The 14,801-nt window shown below is 43.3% G+C and overlaps 1 protein-coding gene across 1 annotated transcript in view; it reads right to left on the minus strand.

The window, feature by feature from the left end:
* Positions 1-14,801, minus strand: part of CDH4 (cadherin 4) — a 784,771-nt gene that overhangs the window by 275,324 nt on the left and 494,646 nt on the right. The window contains exon 5 of the mRNA XM_070744288.1: positions 6,771-6,926. Coding sequence (XP_070600389.1) covers positions 6,771-6,926 — 156 coding nt within the window. The remainder of the gene's footprint in view (positions 1-6,770; positions 6,927-14,801) is intronic.

Raw genomic sequence — 14,801 nt, forward strand, 5'->3', positions numbered from 1 at the left:
ATCTAGTCTGCCCTTATACTATTTCCTGTGTTTTATCTTAGGATGGATATATGTTTATCCCAGGCATATTTAAATTCAGTTACTGTGGATTTACCAACCACGTCTGCTGGAAGTTTGTTCCAAGGATCTACTACTCTTTCAGTAAAATAATATTTTCTCATGTTGCCTTTGATCTTTCCCCCAACTAACTTCAGATTGTGCCCCCTTGTTCTTGTGTTCACTTTCCTATTAAAAACACTTCCCTCCTGAACCTTATTTAACCCTTTAACATATGTAAATGTTTTGATCATGATTTACTTTGATTTACTTGGAGTTATATTGGAGCTATATAGAGTGCTGGTGAGACCACATTTGGAATACTGTGTTCAGTTCTGGAGACCTCACCTACAAAAAGATATTGACAAAATTGAACGGGTCCAAAGACGGGCTACAAGAATGGTGGAAGGTCTTAAGCATAAAACGTATCAGGAAAGACTTCATGAACTCAATCTGTATAGTCTGGAGGACAGAAGGAAAAGGGGGGACATGATCGAAACATTTAAATATGTTAAAGGGTTAAATAAGGTCCAGGAGGGAAGTGTTTTTAATAGGAAAGTGAACACAAGAACAAGGGGACACAATCTGAGGTTAGTTGGGGGAAAGATCAAAAGCAACGTGAGAAAATATTATTTTACTGAAAGAGTAGTAGATCCTTGGAACAAACTTCCAGCAGACGTGGTTGGTAAGTCCACAGTAACTGAATTTAAACATGCCTGGGATAAACATATATCCATCCTAAGATAAAATGCAGAAAATAGTATAAGGGCAGACTAGATGGACCATGAGGTCTTTTCTGCCATCAGTCTTCTATGTTTCTATGTGTTGTTTAAGTGTTCCCTTTATTTTTTTGAGCAGTGTAGATGTCAATTCAGAAATCAGGAAGCCAATCTGAGATTTTGGAAGCCAAAGAGAGAGAGAGAGAGAGAGAGAGAGAGAGAGAGAACAATATATAGGCAAGAATGATGATGGTTGATGCTAGCGATTGACTGAGATACGGTATTTTGGCACTTACAATATATTCATTGTTGGCACTTTTGATGCCTTTATTGCAGTTTGTAATTTGGATAGGTTCAAGATATCTGTTTCACCCCACCACTTTACTTTGATTTAGAGGTTCTATCTCTGTCTATCAATTCAATTCAATTCAATTCAATTTATTAGATTTGTATGCCGCCCCTCTCCGAAGACTCGGGGTGGCTCACAACAACAATAAAAACAGTATAACAATGGAACAAATCTAATAATAAAATTACATTAAACCCCCCAACAATTTAAAAACCATACAACACATACATACCAAACATAAAATATAAGAAAGCCTGGGGGAGATGTCTTAATTCCCCCATGCCTGGCGATATAGGTGGGTCTTGAGTAACTTGCGAAAGACAAGATATAAGTTGGCTTCCAGCGACTTGGAAACTTTCAAATTAAAATTGTTCCTCCCTTTGATCATCTGGGCTGATCTGAATCACTCTCAGGTCATCTTAATTGGACAGTTAAGCTTCTTGGGCTCCCTTCTGCTCTAATTTTGACCCAAGGAGAAATCCGTATGAACTATGGCAGTGATGGTGAACCTATGGCATGGATGCCACAGGTGGCACACAAAGCCATATCTGCTGGCACGTGAGCCATTGCCCTAGTTCAGCTGCAACATGCATGTGTGTGCTGGCCAGCTGATGTTTGGCTCGCACAGAGGCTCTGGGAGGGTGTTTTTGGCTTCCAGAGAGCCTCTGGGGGAATGGGGGAGGGCGTTTTTAACCTCCCCCAGCTCCAGGGAAGCCTTTGGAGCCTGGGGAGGGCAAAACATGAGCCTACTGGGCCCACCAGAAGTTGGGAAACAGGCTGTTTCTGGACTCCAGAGGGCCTCCAGGGGGCAGGGGAAGCTGTTTTTGCCTTACTCAGGCATTGAATTATGGGTGTGGGCACTCACGCATGTGCGTTAGCATGCACCCATGCTCTTTCGGAACCCGAGGGAAAAAAGGTTCACGATCACTGAATTATGGTACTCCCTAGATGTGTCTATGGGAAATTTTATTCATGTTCTGACACCTTCGTTTTATTCATGTTCTGACACATTCGTGCATAATGCGGCCGTGAGAGCAATCATGGGCTTTCCTAGATATGCCCATGTCTCATCAACACTCCGCAGCTTGCACTGGCTGCTGATCAGTTTCCGGTCACAATTCAAAGTGTTGGTTATGACCTATAAAGCCCTACATGGTGTTGTGGTTAGCTCTGGCCCAGCTCCTGCCCCAAGGACTGTGGATGTGGAGGAAACATTCACATGCCGCAGGCCTGTTTTGCTCCCGGTGGAATCTGCTGATGAAGGCTCCTCTGACCAAGGAGACATGAGTGACAGGGAGGAGGAGAGTGTGGCAGACAGCTCAGAAGGAGATCAATTATCTCTCTCCTCCTTGGATTCAGAACAAGAGTTAATGATACAGCCACGCATGCGGAGAGCGATGCATAGGCAACAACAACTGAGAGATTATTATCAAAGAAAATGAGGCCACCTGTGGTTGGGTGGGGCTGTGGTAATTAGTGAGGCTGCTATAAAGAGCAGCGTGTGGGTTTGGCCATTGTGGAGGATTATCTGATCATTGTGTTTCGTGCCTGCCTTGCTGACTTTGAACTTGGTGTGCTGATTTTTCGCCGCTTTGAAACTAAAGCAGAGCAAAGTGTGTTTCACTTTGTGAAAGGAGAGGGACTGTGAATTGCCTCACAGCTGCAAGCTAAGTATCTCAGAACTGATAAGGAATTTGTACCAATTACCAGTTTGGTTGGAGATGAGTGCTCTTTGCTATACCAAAAGAGGGCTTAGTTTAAATGAATTTTGTGATAAAGAACATTGTTTTGAATTTTCAAACGTGTGTGTGTCTGAAATTTGTACCTGTGAATTTTTGGGAGGATTCTACCAGGTGGTTTTAGAAATGAGATCATAACATGTCCATAATGTTACCAGGTCTTCTAACCTTGCAGGATAACAGCAAGAAGGGGGGAAAAGTTAAAAATCCATAATCCTGGGAAGATTCAGTATTGGTAAGGCAATTGACATAAAAAAAACCCTAACTGCACAACTGTGTTTCAGCCACATAGATTTATAAAATCAGACAGTTTGGTTGCTGTATAATTCAGTGTGTTATGAAAATTAATACAATCAACTGAACGAAGCAGTGAACCACATGTCATACAAACACAGCAAATAGCTGGCAAACTCACAGCTGGTAGACAGAACTAAGAAGAAAATAAGAATAGAAATATAATACATGTAAACAAATGTAATTTAAAAGAGCCAAATTTGGAGTTATTGCAAAAAATCTTATATCCAAAATGTACCTGATTTGGTAATCCTATCTTGAATATTTTATAGGACAGTAATTGTCAACTATCAGCATGCTTTTTGAAATAGACAAATATAAATAAACAAATATAAGAGCCGGGGTGGCGCAGCAGGTAGAGTGCTGTATTGCAGGCCACTGAAGCTGACTAAAGGTCAGCGGTTCAAATCTCAGCACCGGCTCAAGGTTGATTCAGCCTTCCATTCTTCCGAGGTGGGTAAAATGAGGACCCGGATTGTGGGGGCAATATGCTGGCTCTGTTAAAAAGTGCTATTGCTAACATGTTGTAATCCACCCTGAGTCTAAGGAGAAGGGCGGCATAAAAATTGAATAAATTGAATTGAATTGAATTGAATAAGACAACAAGCAAATAAATACATAAAAATAAAGTTCTCCAAAAGTCAATAATAGAAGTACAATAAATCTACTATCATACTATCATAAAAACAAATTTGTCTATTTATACAGGTACTTTTATAATTATTCGGTCAACATAGAATTATGTGCAAATACAATATGTATTATTATTATTGTTGTTGTTGTTATTGTTATTTATTAGATTTGTATGCCGCCCCTCTCCGCAGACTCGGGGCGGCTCACAGCAGTAATAAAACAATATACAGTAACAAATCTAATATTAAAAGTCTAAAAACCAATTATTTAAAAAGCATACACACAAACATACCATACATAAAACTACATAGGCAAGGGGAGATATCTCAGTTCCCACATGCCTGACGGCAGAGGTGGGTTTTAAGGAGTTTACAAAAGGCAAGGAGGGTGGGAGCAATCCTAATCTCCGGGGGAAGCTGGTTCCAGAGGGTCGGGGCCACCACAGAGAAGGCTCTTCCCCTGGGTCCAGCCAGCCGACATTGTTTAGTCGACAGGACCCGGAGAAGGCCAACTCTGTGCGACCTAACCGGCCACAGGGATTCGTGCAGCAGAAGGCGGTCTCGAAGATACTCTGGTCCGGTGCCAGGAAGGGCTTTATATGTCATAACCAACACTTTGAATTGTGACCGGAAACTGATCGGCAACCAATGCAGACTGTGGAGTGTTGGTGTAACATGGGCATACCTAGGGAAGCCCATGATTGCTCCTGCAGCTGCATTCTATACTATCTGAAGTTTCCAAACACTCTTCAAAGGTAGCCCCATATAGAGAGCGTTACAGTAGTCGAACCTCGAGGTGATGAAGGCATGAGTGACTGTGAGCAGTGACTCCCAGTCCAAATAGGGCTGTAATTGGTGCACCAAGCGAACTGGGCAAATGCCCCCCTCGCCACAGGTGAAAGATGTTTCTCTAATGTGAGCTGTGGATCGAGGAGGACGCCCAAGTTGCGGACCCTCTCTGAGGGTGTGAATAATTCCCCCCCCCCAGGGTGATGGACGGACAGATAGAATTGTCCTTGGGAGGCAAAACCCACAGCCACTCCGTCTTATCCGGGTTGAGCTTGAGCTTGAGTCTGTTGACACCCATCCAGACCCCAGCAGCCTCCAGACACCGGCACATCACTTCAACTGATTCGCTGACTGGACATGTATGTATGCAGTAAAGGGTTGCTATTCGCGGCCCTACTGGAATAGTCGAGGGGTGGGGGTGCGCGCGTGCATGCACCGCCTCTTCCATTTCCTGCGCATGTGCAGAGTCATGGCCAAAGCTGTTCTGCCTGGGAGCTAACAGCTGGAAGAAATCCTGCAGGAAGGAAAGGATTTATTCCCGCTGGCAGCTCCCAGGTGGGATAGACTGTCACCACCACCGCTGCCGCCATGCAGGAACCTAGCCCTGTGGCTGCCGGCAAAGGCATTCCATTTAGTCCCGCAGGGAGAGAAGGAAGAAATCTGGGACTAAATGGGGCACCTTTGCCAGCATCCCAGGGGTTGGGTTCCTGCGCTGAAGCGATCCATCCCACCCAGGAGCTACCAGCAGGAGGAAATCCTTTCCTGTTCACTGCTGCAGTCATGGTCCTCCTCGGCGAGCCCGGCCTCCACAGCAGGACATGTCTGGCCAGACCGAGTGGGGTAGTAGCAGCAGCCGCACAAGCGCCGAGGGGGGCGAGCCCGGCAGCAGTGGCAGCAGGAGACGCCTGCCCGCCCTCTTTATTTTTCCTGCCTAGATTTCTTTCCGGTGGCAACTCCCAAGTGGGATGGACCGTGGCTGCTGCGCAGGAACCTAGCCCCAGGGCTGCTGGCAAAGGCGCCCCATTTAGTCCCAGATTTCTTCCTTCTAGCAGCTCCCCCACGAAATGGAGGGCCTTTACCAGCAGCCATGGGGCACAAGCAGGACGATCATGGGGCATGGCTCCTAGCTGAGCCAGGGCAAAAAGCAGCTCAGAGAGGTGGCTGCCACCTGCCATGCCCCCCCTCCAGGCCTGCCCTGGAGCATTTTTTCTGTTGGTGGCCACCTCTCCGAGCTGCTTCTTATGATGGCTCAGCTAGCAGACGCACCCGGTACTCTGCCTGCTCGACCGCCCTGGTCCTACTCTGGTTGCAGTGGGGCAGCAGGCACTTCTCTTGGCTGAGCCAGCTCAAGAAGCATCTTGGAGTGGCGGCCACCACCTGCCATGCCCACCCACGAGGCCCACCCTGAAGCATTTTTTCCTGCTGTTGGCTCCATGCTGGAACTGACAGCTGCCACTTCTGTCGCAGAGGCCAGCAGTAAAAAATGCTCCAGGGTGGGCCTGGTGGGTGGGTGTGGTGGGCAGCAGCCACCTCTCTGAGCTGTTTTTCATGCTCACTCGCGCCCGACACTCTGCCTGCTCGAAAAGCCCTGGTCCCACTCTTGCTGCGGTGAGGCAGCAGGTGCCTCTCCTACCTGAACCAGAAAACGCACCAGGCGGCTCAAGTCTCCTCTCCAAATGGCCCCAGAAGTGGCAGAGGTGCCCCACTCCCACCGAACGATCGCTGCACTCTCTGGCCCCACCTAGCAATAGGTGCTTTCGTGGCTGGCTGGGATGGCGAGATTTGGCTTCTGCACATGCGCAGAAGCTGAATGTCATGTGCAGGGGGCACGCACGGCATGTGCACAGTAGAGGCGATGGAGATGCGCACATAATTCCATTTTCGCCAGTGGAACAGCGTTCCACCCCATTCTGGCAGCAGCCCACATCTACATATACGTATGTATGTATCTATGTATGTATACACAGAATGTCTCATAGAATTTCTAGACCTTCAGAACTTTGCATTCTATCTTTATTTATGACTGAGATATGCTTGAGAGAGCTAGAGAAGGAGGGAGGAAGGGAGGGAAGGAGGGAAGAAGGAAGGGAAGGAGGGAAGGGAGGGAGGAAGGAAGGAAGGAAGGAAGGGGGGAAGGAAGGAAGGAAGGAAGAAAGGAAAGAAGGAAGGAAGGAAGAACAAAATAGACAAGACATAAGAAGCACAAACTTACATGGTACGATGCTCTTTCTTCTCTATCCATTGGACGGGTCACGTACATTCTCCCCGACACGGGGTCAATGTTGAAGACTTCCATAGGGGGTTGGTCAGCTCCCACCCCTGTGATGCTGTATCTTATATGGATCTCACTGTCTTTATCTGAACGAATCTAAATGAAACATTAAAGGGAAGAATGAATCAGCAAGGAACGCAAGCCAAAGGTGGGGAAATTGCTTGCAGTGACAATTATTTATTTATCATTAAATTTATTTGCTCTCCATCTCATGGATCATTCACATCCATTATCTAAAAGACCATCTACATTGTCAAGATGAGGGAAAGAATTAACAGCTTCATCTCTCAATAATTCTACAACCCCGGTTCCGAACGTGGGGCCCATGCATGAGAACCTGGATGCATTTTATACACCGAATGTAGCCCCACCAGCTGCCACCACCACCCTTTGGCTCCCAGCAATTTACCTCCTTGCAGCAAACAATGCAGAGCCTGATTAGCAGAAGCAACTCATTATCAACTTCCTGACCCTCAGCTGATTTGAAGCTGTAGTCAGGCCAGCCATGTGCTAAACCGACAGTGAAACTAGCTGCAAAACCGACAGTGAAACTAGCTGCAAGGAGGCAAATTGCTGGGAGGTGGATTGGTAGCAATGTTGGACTTCTAAAACTGGATGCAAGGAGGTAAGTCAATAATTATAAATGCCTATAGAATCTTCAAATTATTAGGCTTATTTTAGCTTTATTATTATTCTAGACAACTTAACAAAATTTATTTATTTATTTATTTTGTCCAATACACAATGAGGGTTTTAGTGGGTATATATCTATATACACATAGTAAAATACATGATGAAGGTTATAGAGGAGATACTCATAGTAAAATATATCTAAGAAATAATAGAAAAGGAGGTATAGTAATAGAACATATCAATGAAAGAATAGAAGAAGAGATATAGGAATAGAAGAAAGGTATAGGAGATATAGGAGAGCAATAGGACAGGGGACGGAAGGCACTCTAGTGCACTTGTACTCGCCCCTTACTGACCTCTTAGGAATCTGGATAGGTCAACCATAGATAATCTAAGGGTAAAGTGTTGGGGGTTTGGGGATGACACTATGGAGTCTGGTAATGAGTTCCACGCTTCGACAACTCGGTTACTGAAGTCATATTTTTTACAGTCAAGTTTGGAGCGGTTAATATTAAGTTTAAATCTGTTGTGTGCTCTTGTGTTGTTGTGGTTGAAGCTGAAATAGTCGCCGACAGGCAGGACGTTGCAGCATATGATCTTGTGGGCAATACTTAGATCTTGTTTAAGGCGTCTTAGTTCTAAATGAAGAAGCTTTTTAAAATAAATGCTTGACCTGAAGAGGCCCAGTGTTATTGTATCTTCTTTTAACTTAACAGAGAATATTATATACTTCCAGAAAGACACATCAGTTTTAAAGATCTGTAAAAGTATAATCTGAAATGTAATAGTATCCTGTTTTAGTATTAATATAAGGTAGCTGAGTTAAACCCTGACTGAATCATGTTTGGTGTAGATCTATTTAAATAATTAGGAGGCGTTAGTGTGACTACATTTAAGAAAACTTTCTGGCATTAATATACTGCCATAATGTACATTTCTTCAATTCTTTACTATCTCTATAGGTCACACACATATGCACAAAATATACAGCAGTGTATATCATCTGTACTGGTTGCTGGGAGGCAGAGGCAGATTTCCCCCCATGTTTTCCTTCCCCAAAACTAAGGTGCATCTTATACTCAGGTGTGTCTTATAGTCCAAAAAATATGGTAATTTCCCCAGCTCTTGTTATAGTTTCTGGTGCTTCTGTCCTTGTTCTAAGGCAAACACTGCGAGACCTAAGCTGCCTTCCTTCTATAAATACTGGTGGCTGGGTGTGGTTTGATGGCTCAGCAATTGCCTGCTGTGTAGAAACTTCCTGGTGAGTCAGTGGGGTAACATCTGGGGTCGTTGATGTAGCTGAAGTATGCTGATTAGTTAATGATTGTTGATTAGGCGTGATACAACTTACAACCATTAACTAATCAGCCTACTTCAGCTACATCAACGACCCCAGATGTTACCCCACTGACTCACCAGGAAGTTTCTACACAGCAGGCAATTGCTGAGCCATCAAACCACACCCAGCCACCAGTATTTATAGAAGGAAGGCAGCTTAGGTCTCGCAGTGTTCACCTTAGAACAAGGACAGAAACACTAGCCTGAAGATGATGAGTGGGACCTCATCGAAACGTCGCCAGAAATTTCCAAATCCTACACGGGAAGAAACCCGAATATACCAAGACTGTCATACCTGTACCCGTGAAAATCTACGAATATATATATATATATATATATATATATATATATATATATAGAGAGAGAGAGAGAGAGAGAGAGAGAGAGAGAGAGACAGACAGACAGACAGACAGACAGACAGAGAGAGAGAGACAGAGACAGAGACAGACAGAGAGAGACAGACCGAGAGACAGAGACAGAGAGACAGAGAGACAGAGAGACAGAGAGATTTGACCTCATCTCTAGTTTCTTAAACCAGACAGTACTTTTCTCATCCTGTTGGATGTCTTTCCTATAGGAAAGAAAACAATCTTACAGAAAATATATATATATCTGCCATTATTGCTTCCAGCCAAAGTGAGGAAATAAATACCTGGGTTAAGATGTAACTATGTCAACCTCAAGCTATTACCATTTGACAAACTGAAGTTAATTTTCAGAGAGGCCATTTAAAGGAGTTCTTAGTTCAGGCAGAAATATTTCGGAAAGGAGATCTGGATGGAAAGCTACAAGGCAGAAATAAATAATCTGCGGCTACCCAGCTCACCACCGGAAAGCTGTTTGGATGAATATTGTAGGGACAAGCAACTAAAGTCCAATGTATCTAGAAAACTCTAAACCAGTGATTGCAAAACTTTTTTTACATATTTTTTAACATATTTAAATGTTTCGATCATGTTCCCCCTTTTCCTTCTGTCCTCCAGACTATACAGATTGAGTTCATGAAGTCTTTACTGATAATTTTTATGCTTAAGACTTTCCACCATTTTTGTAGACCGTCTTTGGACCCGTTCAATTTTGTCAATATCTTTTTGTAGGTGAGGTCTCCAGAACTGAACACAGTACTCCAAATGTGGTCTCACCAGCGCTCTATATAGCGGGATCACAATCTCCCTCTTCCTGCTTGTTACACCTTTAGCTATGCAGCCAAGCATTCTACTTGCTTTTCCTATCGCCCGACCACACTGCTCACCCATTTTGAGACTGTCAGAAAATGGGTGAACAGTGCAGTCAATAAATGTCTAATGTCATTATTGTCTCTACAGGTAGTTCCTAATTTACAAGAGCTCATTTTTGTGCTTGTTTGAAGTTACAAAAGCACTGAAATGATTTAGGAACGTTTTTTAAACTTACGACCATAGCAGCATGCCTGGGATCATGTGATCAAAATTCAGTTGCTTAGTAACTGACTCATATTTATGATGGTCGACGTGTCCTGGGGTCATGTGATCCCCTTTTGCGACTTCTTTGTCACGCAAAGTCAATGGGGAAACCAAATTAGCTGTTAGCCGCCCCGAGTCTCCGGAGAGGGGCGGCATACAAATCCAAATCCTTCAGCTGTGGCGAGGGGGGCGTTTGCCCAGGTTCGCCTGGTGCACCAGTTGCGGCCCTATCTGGACCGGGACTCACTGCTCACAGTCACTCATGCCCTCATCACCTCGAGGTTTGACTAATGTAACGCTCTCTACATGGGGCTACCTTTGAAAAGTGTCCGGAAACTTCAGGTCGTGCAGAATGCAGCTGCGAGAGCAATCATGGGCTTCCCAAGGTATGCCCATGTTACACCAACACTCCGCAGTCTGCATTGGTTGCCGATCAATTTCCAGTCACAATTCAAAGTGTTGGTTATGACCTATAAAGCCCTTCATGGCATCGGACCAGGATATCTCCGGGACCGCCTTCTGCCGCACGAATCCCAGCGACCGGCTAGGTCCCACAGAGTTGGCCTTCTCCAGGTGCCATCGACTAAGCAATGTAGTTTGGTGGGGCCCAGGAGAAGAGCCTTCTCTGTGGCGGCCCCGTCCCTCTGGAACCAGCTCCCCCCAGATATCAGAGTTGCCCCCACCCTCCTTGCCTTTCGTAAGCTTCTTAAAACCCACCTCTGTCATCAGGCATGGGGGAATTGAAATTTCCCTTCCCCCTAGGCTTATAGAATTTATACATGGTATGCTTGTATGTATGAGTGGTTCTTTAAATTGGGGTTTTTTAGATTATTTTTAATATTAGATTTGTTTTCATTGTCTTTTCATTGTTGTTAGCCACCCCGAGTCTTCGGAGAGGGGCGGCATACAAATCTAATAACTAAAATAAAATAAAATAAAGTAAAGTAAAGTAAAGTAAAGTAAAGTAAAGTAAAGTAAAGTAAAGTAAAGTAAAGTAAAGTAAAGTAAAGTAAAGTAAAGTAAAGTAAAGTAAAGTAAAGTAAAGTAAAGTAAAGTAAAATAAAATAAAATAACATAACAAACAAATAAATAAATTCACTTATCAACTGTGTCACTAATGTAACAACGGCAGTGATTCACTGAACTACCGTGGTGAGAAAGATCTAACAGGGGGCAAAATTCACGTGAACAGTTGTCTCACTTAACAACAGAAATTTTAGGTTCGACTGTGGTCATCAAATGAGTACTATGTGCGTTATACTATAAAATTGAGTTAATTGCAGATATCTCAATGCTCTTTAACATTAGAGGAACATAACTGCGTGCACCAACATTTTGAACTGAGTGGGAAAAAAGGAAAATGCAAACCCATTCAAACCTTTTAAATTAGAATATTCAACAATGTATTTACCAATGTTAAGTGTGGACTATAGTGGAAATAGTTTAATGAAGCTGCACCTTGTTACTCATTGAGGTGAACATTCAGTAACGTTAAATAATACGCTTTTTGTGTATGTACGTGTGCGTGCATGTGTTTGAGGGCCTGCAGTGTGTTAAGTAACAGATAATGGAAATATTTTTAAATGCACTTGTGCCATCACTTCTGCAAATGAGTTAAATGAGAGATTTCTGAGATTAAATTCTCAAGTAGCCCTCTTGAACGTGCACTCAAATTCATATTTCCATTTCAGCATGCGTGCTCCAAGCTCTTAAGGCTGAGAATAATTACTTAATTCAAATGTGGGCAAGTGACTTGTGTATCAGCGAGGCTCAGCAATTCCTTCTTGACCAAAATGAATGCATAGATGAGCGCCAAGAGGCAGGAGGGCAAATTGATGTGTGAATGCCGGCTTGGGAGAAATCAAGTGAACATGCAACTGCATTTATAGTAGGAGACGGCTTGATGTCGAGACCCAAGGAGGCATGCAGAGAAGAGCAACAAAGATGATAAAGGTTTGGCTAAATTGTACAATGAATGGTTGAAGCAGAAAGCCCATTGAAGAGAAGGATTGGGAGACATGGTAACTATCTTCCGGTACTGAATATTGTAGGTTATTTTTAGACTTGTAGGTCAAAAGGTTGCAGGTCAAAATTGTTGGTCAAAATTTAAACTTGTTGGTCATCTGTCTGGAACCCATACTACATCTCAGACATCAACACCCTTGAAAATGTCCAAAGATACTTCACCAGAAGAGCCCTTCACTCCTCCACTCGAAACAAAATATCCTACAAAAATAGACTAACAATCCTGGGCCTAGAAAGCCTAGAACTACGGCGCCTAAAACACAATTTGAGTATTGCCCACAAGATCATATGCTGCAACGTCCTACCGGTCAATGACTACTTCATCTTCAACTGCAACAACACAAGAGCACGCAACAGATTCAAACTTAATACGAACCGCTCCAAACTTGACTGTAAAAAATATGATTTCAACAATCGAGTTATCGAAGCATGGAACTCATTACTGGAATCAATAGTGTCAACCCCTAACCCCCAACATTTCTCCCTTAGTCTATCCACGATTGACCTCTCCAGGTTCCTAAGAGGCCAGTAAGGGGCAAACATAAGTGCACTGGTGTGCCTTTCGTCCCCTGTCCAATTGTCTTTCCTTTCTTTCACCTATCTTATATATTCTCTTCCTTTCATATATCCTCTCCTCCAAGTTAACTTTTACCCTTATATATATTACTACATGTCTATTTTCTTCCTATGTATTTGTGTATTGGATAAATAAATAAATAAACAAACAAACAAACAAATAAATAAATAAATAAATTTGGTCAAGCAGGAGACCCTATATCAGTGAAGGGCTACCAATTTTTTTACTAGCACACTGTGGGCGTGGCTTATGCAGGATGCCCTGCATTTTCTTTCAACATCTTTCAGTGCAAATTGGGTGCTCTGGGGAGGAGCTCCATTTTCACTACCCCAGTGCATTCCCCCCCTATGTAGGCAGTAGCCCACCCCTGCCCTATATGCCCTCTCTGACAGATGGTAGTCCAGTCTCTTCTTGAAAGCTTTGAGTGATGAAGCTCCCACAACTCCTGAAGGCAAGCTGTTCCATTGGTTGATCGTTCTTATTTCCAGGTTGAATCTCTCCTTAATGAGTTTCTATCCATTATTCCTTGTCCGGCTTTCAGGTGTTTTGGAAAACAGATTGACCCTTTCCTCTTTGTCACAGTCCCTCAAGAGTTGGAAGATTACCACCATATCCCCCCTGGTCCTTCTCTTCACTAGATTAGCCATACCCAGTTCCTGCAACTGTTCTTCATATGTTTTAGTCTCCAGAGGCAGAGAGAAGAGGTCAGTTGATTTATTCTCCAAATCACCAGAAGGCGGAAGAAGAAATAATGGGGGAAAGCTTGTTAAAGAAATAGTTAAATTAGAATTAAGGATTTTTTTTAAAAAAAAATGAGAACAATTAATCAGTGAAATAGCTTTTCTCCTGGAGTTGTGGGTGCTCCATCACTGGAGCCTCAAGGTGCTTTTTTCTTCAAAAGACAACAGGATTTGAGAAAGAAGAAGAAAACATTTTGCTCCTCATCCATGAAACTTCATCAATTTTATCCCCCCTCCTCTTCTTCTTCTCATTCTTCTTCCTCCTCCTTTCTTCTTCTTCCTCCTCCTTTCTTCTTCCTCTTCTTCTTCTTCTTCTTCCTCTTCCTCTTCCCCTCCTCCTCCTCCTCCTCCTGGTATCAATCCGCCTGCCTCTCCTGCACAGGATTGGACTAGAATTCCTTTGAGGTCTCTTCCAGACCTGTGATTATATGTCCTATATTTTCCCCTTCACATGTTTTCTGCTGCAAAATATCCATAATTCTATGGATTAATTATTTTGACTTCAGCTAATGGGAGTTGAAATACCATCAAACATATAGAATAGAATAGAATTTTTATTGGCCAAGTGTGACTGGACACGCAAGGAATTTGTCTTGGTGCATATGCTCTCAACGTACATAAAATAAAATATACATTTGTCAAGAATCATGTGGTACAACACTTAATGATTGTCATAGGGGTCAAATAAGCAATGAAGAAGCAATATTAATAAAAATCTTAGGATATAAGCAACAAGTTACAGTCATACAGTCAACATGGGAGGAAATGGGTGATAGGAATAATGAGAAAAACGAGTAGAATAGAAGTGCAGATTTAGTAGAAAGTCTGACAGTGTTGAGGGAATTATTTGTTTAGTAGAGTGATGCGTTCGGAAAAACCTGTTCTTCTGTCTAGTTGTCTTGGTGTTCAGTGCTCTGTAGCGACGTTTTGAGGGTAGGAGTTGAAACAATTTGTGTCCAGGATGTGAGGGGTCAGTAAATATTTTCCCTGCCCTCTTTTTGACTCGTGCAGTATACAGGTCCTCAATGGAAGGCAGGTTGGCAGCAATTGTTTTTTCTGCAGTTCTGATTATCCTCTGAAGTCTGTGTCGGTCTTGTTGGGTTGCAGAACCGAACCAGACAGTTATAGAGGTGCAGATGACAGACTTAATGATTCCTCTGTAGAACTGTATCAGCAGCTCCTTGGGCAGTTTGAGCTTCCTGAGCTGGCACAGAAA

The sequence above is a fragment of the Erythrolamprus reginae genome, chromosome 3 (genome assembly GCF_031021105.1).
Source record: "Erythrolamprus reginae isolate rEryReg1 chromosome 3, rEryReg1.hap1, whole genome shotgun sequence".
In the NCBI taxonomy this organism is placed as follows: Eukaryota; Metazoa; Chordata; class Lepidosauria; order Squamata; family Dipsadidae; genus Erythrolamprus; species Erythrolamprus reginae.